The following is a 12,432-nucleotide window of genomic DNA, read 5'->3' as shown; positions in this document are numbered from 1 at the left end:
GGGGTATTCGCATTTCAGTTTATAACTGCACTTGTAAATATTATTGTACAAAGTCAAGATCGACGTTCATTGCTGATGCTGAATTAAAGCTAAGTATTTAATTGTATTCCTGTCTACTAACTTCTAATCACCTAAGATGTTCCAGATACATCCTGTCGAGTATAGTTCATTGATCCTCACATCAGCCTACGTGATCAATGTGTGCAATAGTGGCCACCCCTTGTGATCTGACTAAGAGTCAAATCGCGTGACTCAGCCGGGTCACCCTTTTTCCATGAGGCCCATGGTTCCGCCTCATACATAGCACAGTCCACATTACTTCTTCCCTTTAGCTGATTGGGGCAAGTGTAAGCAACCACAGCCATTTATCCTCATAGAAAACTCTACAGCTGTTCATTCCATCTCAGCCATAGTAAGCACAAGCGTGTTAGCAGTTGGAATATCATCACTGTAATTTTAACGAATTGTTTTGAGATATGCGGGGAGTAGACGTAGACTCAGGTCACAATTTAGTAACAATGAAGAGTAGGCTCAAGTTTAAGAGACTAATCAGGAAGAATATATGCAGCAAGAAGTGGGGTTCAAGAGATATGCATGAAGTAACTCTGAGGCTGTAGACACTTTGATAATGAGCAGCTTAGTAGGCAGTAACTGAATAGGAATGGACATCTCTAAAAAGGACAATCGCAGAAGCTGGAAAGAAGGACGTAGGTACAATGCACAGAAACCATGGGTAACAGAAAAAGCAATTCAGCTAATCGATGAAAGAATGAAGTACTAAAATGTTCAGGGAACTTCAGGAATACAAAAATACAGCTTACTTGGGAATGAAACATACAGGAAGTGCAGGGAAGCCAAGGTGAAATGGTTGCATGAAAAACGTGAGGGAATCAAGAAAGAAATGATTGTTGGCTTTTGACTAGGCATATACATTGAGGGGAAAAGTAATCACAACACCAAGAAAGAGTTGTGTGACATAAACGAAAGGTGGTAGGCATGTTTCTAAATCTGAAAGATGACATCTATTCAGTCAAATAAGAGTGGCACTAATAGCGGAACTACGAGGAAGCAGATCATATTTGCTTTAAATACATGATGTAACGGTTGTGAGCATTAGTTACCATTGAGACTGGATGTGATGCGTCAATGTTAGTGAAGAGTGCCTTTAAGGTAACAAAGACTACCTCACTAAGTTTGAACGACATAGTGTAATAGGGCTACAAGATGTTGGATGCCCTTCTGCGATATTGCAGCTGGTCTCCAGGCGACCACTGTAATCAGCCTGTGGGTCTGGTGCATCGTGCTGCATCTGCAGCAGTAATTTGATCAGCATTTGGCACCACAGTGACACAACAAACTGTTAAAAATCAGTTACTTCAAGGACAGCTCAGCCAGGAGTCCTGTAGTTTGCATTCCACTGATCCCAAACGAGTTTCATATGCAACTTCAGTGGTGTCAAGCAAGAGCTCATTGGAGGGCAGGGTGGACATCTGTCGCGTTTTCTGTTGAAATCTGGTTCTGCCTTGGTGCCAGTGACCCCGACTGCGAAACTGTATGTCTGTCTGTTGGTTCAACCTGTTGTCCTGCCTCCCATTCGTGAACAGCATTCCAGGGGGTGCTTTCCAGTAGGATAACACTCACCCACATACCACTGTTGTTACCCAACATGTTCTGTAGCGCCCACATGTTGATTTGGCCTGCTTAATCATGGCCTGCATGTCTGCCATATCTGTCTCCAGTCGAACAATATGGGACATCATCAGACAACAATTCAAGCGTCATCCACAGGCTGGCTATTCTTCTGGAGAGCATGGAGTTCTCAGGGAATTGCATTTTACCTGGAAAAACTAGGGAAATCTCAGGGAATTCCGCATTATTAACCTAGGATTGAAATTTAATTTTATTGAGTTTAAATTCACAAATTTTAAAATACATAATGTTTCAAAATGTATTCATTATATGAATATTATTCCATGTAAATTATCAATGTTTAATAACTGCTGTTAAACTCCCTATGGTTGGTATATGGCTCAGCTAAGAGGAAAACATGTCATTATTGTGGTGTGCTCCCCTCCCCCTCAAATCCATTCACTAAGAATTTATCAGGAGCTTTTGGACACCACCTTCCTCCTCACACCTGGAATTCACAGGAACCTTTTTTTTCCCCCAAATTTGAGTACCCACCCTACATCCACAGACAGCATTAACCATCCTTTATTGACTGACATAAAGTGCAACAGGCATAGAACTCCATCCCACAAACTAACATCCGGCACCTGTTCAACATGAGGAATGCACTTTTGCATGCTTGCATTCAACAGGCAGTTACACCAGTTATTAATGTATCGGCATTTCACATTTTCAATGGCTTACCTCACATTTACATTATTCTGTGATCTTGCAATGTTAATCACTTAAATATATTACCTAGTCAAATGAATTTCTGAAATTTTATTACTCTGCCTTAATTATTTTTTGGTACTGCAGTTTTTTCCATCAGTGTAGAAAAGTCAAATCAAACTTTGGTGAAATTAAAAGGAATGGTGGTAACATTAAGAGTGCAATGGGAATTCCACTGTTAAATGCAGAGGAGAAAGTGCATAGGTAGAAAGAGTACAAGGCCTCTATGAGGAGGAGGACATGTCTGATGACGTGCTAGAAGAAGAAACAGGAGCCAACAGGGAAGAGGTAGGTGATCCAGTATTATAGCGAGAATTTGAAAGAGCTTTGGGCGACTCTAGATCAAATAAGGCGAAAGTGATAGATAACATTCCATCTAAAATCATTGGAGGAAGTTCTGAAGATAGCAAGAGCCAACAAGTGCAAGAATTACTGCACAATGAGCTGAACGGCTCATGCATCCAGTTGCAGACAAGGGTAATATACAGAAGAGTGGAAAAGGAAATTGTGGATCTCTCAGATGATGGTCAATTTGGCTTTAGGAAAGACAAAAGTACCAGAGAGGCAGTTCTGATGCAGTTGATAATGGAAATGAGATTGAAGAAAAATCAAGACACATTCATAGGATTTGTCAGCCTGGAGAAAGTGTTTGACCATGTAAAATGGTGCAAGACATTTGAAATTCTGAGAAAAGGAAGGGTAAGCTGTAGGAAAAAGCAGGTAATATACAATATGTGCAAGAACAGAGAGGGGACAACAAGACTGAAAGACCAAGAAGAAAGTGCTCAGATTAAAAAGGATGAAAGAAAGGGATGTAGCTTTCCACCCCTACTGTTCACTGTGTATATAGAGGAAGCAGTGACGGAAATAAAAGTTCAAGAGTGGGATTAAAATTCAAGGTGAAAGGATATCAGTGATAAGATGACATTGCTATCCTCATTCAAGCATTATAGGATGTGTTGAATGGAATGAGCAGTCTAATGAATACAGAATGTGGATTGAGAATAATTCAAAGAAAGGCAAAAGAAATGAGAACAACGAAAAACGTAATATTGGAATTGGAAATTACGGTTTAGGAATTCTGCTATGTAGGCAGCAAAATAACCCATGCTGGACAAAACAAAGAGGACATAAAAACCATACTAACACTGACAAAGAGGGCATTCCTGGCCAGGAGAAGTTCACTAGTATCAAAAATAGACCTTAATTTGAGGAAGAAATTGCTGAGTTTGTACATCTGGAGCACAGTATCCTATGGTAATGAAACATGGGTTGTGGGAAAACTGGAACAGAAGAGAATCAAAGCATTTGAGGTGAGATGCTACAGAGGAATGCTGAAAATTAAATGGACCAATAAGGTAAGAAATGATGAGGTTTTCCGCAGAATCGATGAGGAAGGTATATATGGAAAACACTGACGTGAAGAAGTGACAGGATGATAGGACTTGTGCGAACCCAACAGGGAATAACCGCCATGGTATTAGAGGGAGCTGTAGAGGGTAAAAACAGTAGGGGAAGACAGAGATTGGAATACATCCAGCAAATAATTGAGAAAATAGGGTACAAGTGCTTCTCTGGTGTGAAACTGTTGGCACAGGAGAGGAATTCGTGGCGGGCAGGCCATCTCAAACCCATCAGAATCCAGTTTATCATTTCTAGTATTGCACAATGCTGTGTGGTGCACATTACCACAGTCCTTCTCTGAAGATTAAATCTTTTTTCCACCATATTGAATATGGTACAGTGCTTCACGATGATTGTTCCACTTGTTAGAGCTTAATACTGTTTTTCTATCTCCATTTTTTTCACTCATCTGTTGGGTTGTGAATTTGTCTTTATTATTGAGAATTATTGATACACAGCATATTTTTAAATAATGTGTACATGTACTGGGCACAGTGAAGCAAAGTGAATAATGGCTGAATTTAAATTTTGAAACTACTAAAAGTGAATGAATTTTGGATTTTCAAATAAAGATTAAAATAAAAATAAAAGAAATTCAAGAAATGTAAAAGTTTTTGTTAATGTATTGTGTTGCACATTTCACACTTGGCTCCAGTCACATTCAGGTTTGTGCCATCTAAGAAGATATTGAAAAAATACATGTTCTGTGTAAAAGAAACTGTTGGTCATTTTGGGCAACAAATGACAAGTTTCATCTTCTTCTTGCTCCTTTGTTGCTAATACTGAATGTATACGTATATACGTACCTTATAGTGGAATGATGACTGAATAAACCAGAAACACAAAGTTGTGAATTTGAAGACTTAGAGAAATAATTGTCACCAAAGTTACATTAAATTTAATTTATTAATATTAATTTGTCTTGTTTTCCATTTGAGTATTTAGTTTTACCTTCTCATAGAAGACTGATGGCTCAGTAGGTCTAGGATTAATTACTGAAGTAATTGACGGTTAACTTCTGGTGGTTGCAGGTTACTTGCTCATGCAGATGAATCCATTCCATTTTCTTCTTCTGATGCCACCACTGATGCAATGGAGACAACACAGCCTTCTGTGATAGATACAGCACCTATTGGTGATAGTACTGAAAATTCTGTGGAGCCTTCCAAAAGCACTGAAAGTGCCAGCAGCTCTGAAACAGCCAAGTCGTTAAAGTGTAATGAGTGAGTTAAATTTTATAATGTTTTATATTTTATATGTTATTGGTATTTAAGTTGGACCAGTATTTGTGAAGAAGTTTATTTGGAAATAGTGATAGATGTCCTTCAGTTACTGCAATGTCATTTTGCTAAATGAGATTCATCACCTATGAATATTTGTAAACTGTAACTACAATGGTGTTGCTACCAGTACAATTATCAATGAGTGTTGTGGTGGTGTTTTGTCAATAGAGTTTTTGTGATGTTTTCAACCTGGTTTCCATATATGTATGCCAATAATGATCCAGCAATTACATGATGGGTGTCTGTCTTCCCCCTTAGCTCCCATGTAGACACTAGAGTGAAATTCACATTTGCACAAATGCTTCAAATTCAGTAGTATCAAAGAAGTACACATTGTTTAAATTCACGTGTAATGGCTTTTAACTGACATGTGTACTTGACACACTGTGAACTTTAAATTTGGATCATGCATTTGTGATGAATTGTACCACTGTGTTTGCAGATTAAAGAAATTAAAATATATGAAGATGTACCAAATCAGAAAGTCTACCATATTATGGGTATTTATGATCTTTTCTTTCTCTTAAATCCTACCTTTTGCTCCCTTACAATTGCTCTATATTTCTTATTTGCTTATTTGACCACTTCCCAGACCCATGTTCCTTCTAGCATTTAGCAAATCAAATTTTGCTGACACATTTGTGTGATATGTCTTAAAGTGTAACACACACAAAAAAGATCAAAATTATATGCGAAATCTTAGCTTCTCTTGCAGCTTATTAACCTTAGAGACCAATATTATATGTGAAAGCTTTGCTTTTCTTGTAGCAACACTGTGTATATTTATTTAAACTATTAACTTTCTCTGTTTGTGTGTTCATGCTACGTAACAGTGATGTTGCTGTTGGCTGACTACATCACGTGTCCTATGCTCTGAATATCCGCTGTCATCGGCTGCCAAGATCACATGACATGAGCTATTATTGGCTTACAGAAACGAATCGCAATCTCGATTTCCATGATTCAGAAAGTAACATGCGGTGTTTGTTGGAATTCCAATGTATACTTTCTTAATACAAAAATATGCAACGTACATGTTGCTGCACATAAAACATATTTCCAAAACTTGTCTTTTTCTCCGAGTTTCGTTTTCTAAAGTGCTGGGAAATTCTACGCCCTTGTATAAAACCTTAACCATTCAAAGGATTGATAAGGGAAAATATACTGTCACTTAACACAGAAAAAGTGTGTTTTCACCCGGGAGAAAATGTATTTTTAACCAGAAAAAATCCGGGTATTTTTCTTCCTTGTCCGCATATACACCCTGATATTAATCTGTCGTGTAGTGTTATTGGATGTAGATAATGCACATGATTCTGGATAACAGAACTTTCTCAAAACAGAAAGAAAATATAAAACATGTCATCACTTGAGAACTTTTATCATTTATGAGTTTTTCAACTTTAAGTTTTTTCTTTACAGCTGTGGGAAGCTTTTTTCTACCCAGCTTGAAATAGAGTACCATGCTGCAAAGTCTGGACATAGTAATTTCTCAGAGTCAACAGAAGAGAAGAAACCATTGACAGAGGAAGAGAAAAAAGAACAACTTAAGAAGCTAGAAGAAAAAATGAGACAGAAGCGGCTAGAGCGAGAAGAAAAGGAGAAGCAAGAAGCTTTAGAAAGAGAAAGGCTGAGAATTCGCTCAGGGAAAGAAATGACTGCAGCAAGAAAGAAGTAAGGGTCATTATCATTTTCTACTAGGATAACAGTGTTGCTTATTTGTTGTAATAATAGTAGAAGTAGTAGTATAATGACTCTCTTAAGTTAAAAAATATTTAATGCCAATGTATAACACTTAACGTAAAACTCTTGATAATATATTTTACACTGAATACTGCGCAAATTTCAACACCAGGAAGTGTAACAAATACAGTAAAGCCCCTTTTTTACATTTTTCAGTGGACTGACCCAAAAGAGGTGTAAAATACAGGAAATGAGAGAAAACATAACAAGCTGTAGATTTTGGTCTGTTGCTCTCTGTTTGCAGACTGCCAACTTTAATGTTGTAACCAATGTAGTGTTACAAGTTGTATTTACCATAATTTTGTAGTGGTTATTAATAATTATTTCACATTAGACACAGATGTCGTTTAATGTAGTTTCACAAAAGATTTTTTGCTTCCGTGCTCTATTTACATCATTGTACATGATCAGAACGAAGAAGGAAATGCGCATTTGTGTATGTTAGCACTTTGTTTTCACGATAATCACAAAGGCAGTGGCTGATTGCTGACACACACAAATGTGTGTGGGTGTTTCCCTCTGTGTTCCTGTCATGTCCAATGGTGTAAATAAAACACAGAAGCGAAGGTCTTTCATGAAACCACATTAAAATGATATTAATGTCCTAATGTGAAACTTAATATTGATAATAATTATAATATTATAGTAAATAAAACTTAGTGGTTAAAAATCTGAAGCTGCCAGTCTTTGTAAACAGAGAACAGTGGGTACAAAATCTGCAGCTTGTTGCTGACAGGAGGTCACTCCGTTCAGGAACATCTCGGGTCAGAAAGAGGGCAGAAATTGTTGTTATATTATGGAGCATCTTGAGAAATGTTTACGTCTGTCATCAAGTTGTACCAATCTAAGACAGCACGCCTAGTATGGATTAGCGTATTTCACACGGAAGTAACAATGATTCATGAAAGACCATTATTGAGATGGCCATCTTCAAAAGTGGTGTTTATTTGTATAAATGACCATGGAATTAAATTAAAGCTGTTGTAATACAACACAATTAGCAGAAGGAAGGTTGCTACTAGAATAACTATTGTCAGATCATGTTTATCATTAAGGCAGTGATTCAGCATACTTTCCAGACTTTCGAACACTGCGAACCTATAATACAGCTGTTCATGACCCAACATGCTGTGAACTAAAATCTTGCTTACCACATTAATGCTGCATTAAACAATCAGTAACTTTGCATATCATCTGTGTTTAATGCTTAGTTCCAAATCTGACTTTGAGCAGGAGTATGAAGTGCATTTTGCAGAAAACTGTATGAAAATCCATATTAATGGCTGTGATAACATCAGAAAAAACTTAAAATGCTAAAATGCAGGAAATGTTACATGAATCATTAATGATGGGAAAGCAGTGTGTTGAGAGAATAGGACTTCTGTTGGGACCAACAAAAGTAAATGAGAAAAGTGGGAAAACATAAAATGTGGGAACTTAAAAACAGGATTTTATTGTACTAAAATTTTTCTTATTGTGTGTATACAACATGATAGAAAGCATATGTGATTCATTTTGTTTGTGATTTGTGCATTAGTGAAAAGTTTGCCACCTCTGACAGCAACAATAGTTTTAACATGTCTGGATAGTAAGTCAGGCTGACCTTGGATGACAGATACGGATATGCCATTCCATGCTGCTTCACCCCTACACCAGGGTTCATTTATCAGAGTGGCTGGCAAGTAGTGGCATGCCAGTCTCTCAGCAACCCATGACTCAGTGGCTGAATCGTATGAATCGTCTGGAGAACATGCTGGACTATGAACCAAACAAACACACTGTCTGTCAAGGCAGATCAGCACAGCATGGACAGTGTGCAGTCTTGCATTATCTTGTTGTAATATAATCTGTATCTACATCTACACTTTGCAAGTCACCGTGAATTGTATGCCAAAGGGTAGGTCCCACTAATTATGGTTTCTTCCTGTTTCATTCATGTACGGAACACGGAACACAGGAAGAATGGTTGTTTGACTGCCTCTGTGCATGCAATAATTATTCTAATATTATCTTCATGATCCCTATATGAGCGATACAGAGAGAGTTGTTGTATATTCCCAGTTTCTTGAAACTTTGTTAACAGACTTTCTCGGGATATTTAACATCTATCCTCAAGAGTCTTCTAGTTCAGTTCCTTCAATATCTCTGTGGCACACTTCCACAGATCAAACAAACCTGTGACAACCTGCAGTTTGTGTTGTCCTTCTCTGTATATGTTTAATATACCCTATTAGTTCTGTTGGTACAGATCCCACACATTTGAGCAATATTCTAGAGTGATTTGTCAGTAGTCTCCTTTGTACACTTATTGCACTTCCCCAGTATCCAGCCAATAAAACAAAGTCTACGGCCTGTGTTACCCACGACTGAGCCTATGTGATCATTCTATTTCATATCCCTACAAATCGTTACGTCCAAGTTTTTGTATGAGTTGGCTGGTTCCAACAGTGACTCATTGATATTATAGTCAGAGGATGCTGTGTTTTTTTTTTTTTTTTTTTTTTTTTTTTCATTTTATGAAGTGCACAATTTTACATTTCTGAACAATTAGTGAAGTTGCTAATCTGCGCACCACTTTGAAATCTTATTAAGGTCTGACTGGATATTTATGCAAAATAATATTGGATAGATTAAAAATCTACTCACCAAGTGGTGGCTGAACACACACACAAAGGAAGGTTATAATTAGGCAAGCTTTCGGAGCCAGCAGCTCCTTCTTCATGCAGAAGGATTGAAGGGCAAGGAACAGAGCTGGAGGAAAAGGACTAGAGGGGTCTAGGAAAAGGGATAGATTTCATGAAGTCACTCAGAACATCAGGTCAGGGGAGACTTGCCAGACGGGATGAGAAGGAAAAACTGATTGTTGAGGACTGCCTCAGATGAGATTTGAAAATCTGAGAGCTTAATTGAGAAAGGCAGGGTAATATGCAAGGCAGAGATTACTGCTTAAACATCGTGCATGAGTTAATAAGAGTGAAAAACTGAGTGCATTGTACATAACAGAGGTGGGAGGGGGTGCGAAAAACAGGCCAGTAAGAAAATGAAAGACATAGAAAACTGAAACGTAGTGAAGAAAGGAATAGTTACTATGAAGAAATGCCAAGGCAGAAGAAATTAACATAAATTAAGGCCAAGCGGGTGGCAAGAACCAACAACATGTTGTAGCGCTAGTTCCCACCTGCAGAGTTCTGAGAAACTGGTGTCTGGGAGAAGAATCCAGATGGAGTGTGTGGTGAAACAGGCACAGAGGTCACTATCATCATGTTGTAGAGCATGTTTTGCAACAGGATATTGTGTGTTGCGAGTGTATATCCTCTGCTTATGCCCATTCATCCTAATTGATAGTTTGGTAGCAGTCATGCCAATGTAAAAGGCCAAACACTGTTTGCATAACAGCTGGTATATGACGTGTCGTTTCACATGTGGCTCTCCCTTTGATAGTAGATGTTTCGCCAGTTACAGGGCTGATAAATGTGGTGGTACGAGAGTGCAGAGGCCAAGTCTTGCTATGGGGCAGTCCCGAGGGTAGGAGCCATATGGTAGGGAGATGAGTGCAGAAGGATCATAGGGCCTGACAAGAATATTACTGAGATTAGGAGGACAGCAAAAAGCTATTCTAGGTGTTGTGGGCAAAATCTCAGACAGAATAGATCTTGTTTCAGGGCATGATTTTAGGGAGTGACGGCCTCGTCAACTTAGCTGATTAATACAATCTAGACCACGATAATACTGAGGGACCAGTGGTGTGCTCCAAAGTTGTTGGTTGGAGGGATCAACATATCAAAATTGGATGTGATGGCCCAGGAAATCTGCTTTTGAACTAGGCTGATGGTGTTATTACGTCCACTGATGGCTGAGGTGAGAATGGTGGTGTATTCCTGTAAAGAGTCTGCATCCGAACAAATACGTTTGCCTCAAATGCCAAGGCTGTATGGGAGGAAATGTTTCAAATGGAAAGGATGGCAACTATCAAAATTTAAGTTCTGTTGTTTGTTAGCAGGTTAAATGTGGACAGAATATAACTGGCCTTCAGTGAGAATGAGATCAACATCAAGGAAAGTGGCATGGGATTTGGAATAGGTCCATGTGAAATTTAATTGGGAGAAGGTATTCAGAGAGTCCAGGAATATTAACAGGTCAGCCTCACCATGGCTCCATATGGTAAAAAATGTCATCATCATATCTAAACCAAACCAGGGGTTGAAGACTTACAGATCCCAGGAAAGCCCCCTCCAAGTAACCCATGAAAAGCTTGGCATAGGAAGAAGCCATCTTGGTTCGCATGACCATACCCCTGATCAGTTTGTATGTCTGCCTCACAAAGGTGAAGTAGTTGTTAGTAAATATAAAGTTGATCAAAGTGAGTGGTAAGGCTGTCACAGGTTTGGAAGCAGGTGGATGCTGACTGAGGAAGCGTTCAGTAGCAGACAAACCATGTATGTGGGTGATGTTAGTATAGGGAGAGGTAGCATCAGTGGTGACAAGCAAGGTGTGTGGTGGAAGTGGTACAGGCACGGATTTCAAGACGATCTTGGTATCTTTGATATAGGAGGGAGGTGTTTGTACTAAAGGTTGCAGGTGCTGATCAACTTAGATGTATGCTCGGTGGGTGTTTTGAAGCCAGCAAACTATAGGACGGCCAGGATAATTGTTTATGGATCTTAGGAAGAAGGTAAAAGGTGGGGCTGCGTGGTTTGGGTGGGGTGAGAAGTTCTATGGATAAAGGTGTTAGTCCTTGTGAGGGGCTTGAGGGTTTAAGGAGAGACTGCAGGTCAGTTTGAATCACAGGAGTGGGATCTTATTATTCTGTAAATAATTGCTTGATTTTGTTGATTATTTATGCAGCTTCTTTCAGGCAGTACTTTGGTGTAGATAACTGCATCATCTGCAAAAAGTATGAGGTTACTATTAATATTGTCTGTGAGATCATTAATATACAACATGAACATCAAAGGATCCCAACACACTTCCCCAGGGACCACCTAAAATTACTTCTACATCTGACCATGATGACATGCTGCATCCTCCTTACCAAAAAGTCCTCAGTCCAGTTGCAAATTTCACTTGACGTCACATATGATCGTACTTTTGACGCTAAGCATAGGTGTGGTACTGAGTCAAACGCTTTTCAGAAATCAAGAAATATTGCAATCCATTTACTGCTTTGATCCAAAGCTTCTGGTATGTCATGTGAGAAAAGTGTGATTTGGGTTTCACATGACCAGTGTGTTCAGAATCCATGCTGGTTGGCATAGAGGAGGTCATTCTGTTTGAGATACCTCATTATTATTTGAGCTCCAAATATGTTCTAAGATTCTACAACATATTGATGTCAAGGTTATTGAATGTTAAGTTTTGTGGATCACTTCTACTACCCTTCTTGTAGATGGGTGCGACCTGTGCTTTTTTCCAGAACTGAGCACAGCTTTTTGCTCAAGGGATCTATGATAGGTTATAATTAGAAGAAGGGCTACCTCGGCCACAAATTCAGTATAGAATATGATAGGGATTCCATCGGGCCCTGGAGCTTTGTTCCATTTTAACGATTTCAGTTGTTTCTCAACACCACTGACAGTAATACTTACTACATTCAACCTTTCAG

At 38.7% G+C, this 12,432-nt stretch overlaps 1 protein-coding gene across 1 annotated transcript in view; it reads left to right on the top strand.

Annotated features, from left to right (window-relative positions):
• Nucleotides 1–12,432, top strand: part of LOC124619459 (UBX domain-containing protein 1-like) — a 62,153-nt gene that overhangs the window by 25,488 nt on the left and 24,233 nt on the right. Inside the window, exons 3-4 of the mRNA XM_047145858.1 lie at nt 4,836–5,027; nt 6,510–6,761. Of these exons, the coding sequence (XP_047001814.1) occupies nt 4,836–5,027; nt 6,510–6,761 (444 nt within the window). The remainder of the gene's footprint in view (nt 1–4,835; nt 5,028–6,509; nt 6,762–12,432) is intronic.

This window comes from Schistocerca americana, chromosome 6 (genome assembly GCF_021461395.2).
Source record: "Schistocerca americana isolate TAMUIC-IGC-003095 chromosome 6, iqSchAmer2.1, whole genome shotgun sequence".
NCBI lineage: Eukaryota > Metazoa > Arthropoda > Insecta > Orthoptera > Acrididae > Schistocerca > Schistocerca americana.
The sequence above is the reverse complement of the archived record's forward strand: the minus strand, read 5'-3'. Positions and strand labels throughout refer to the sequence as shown.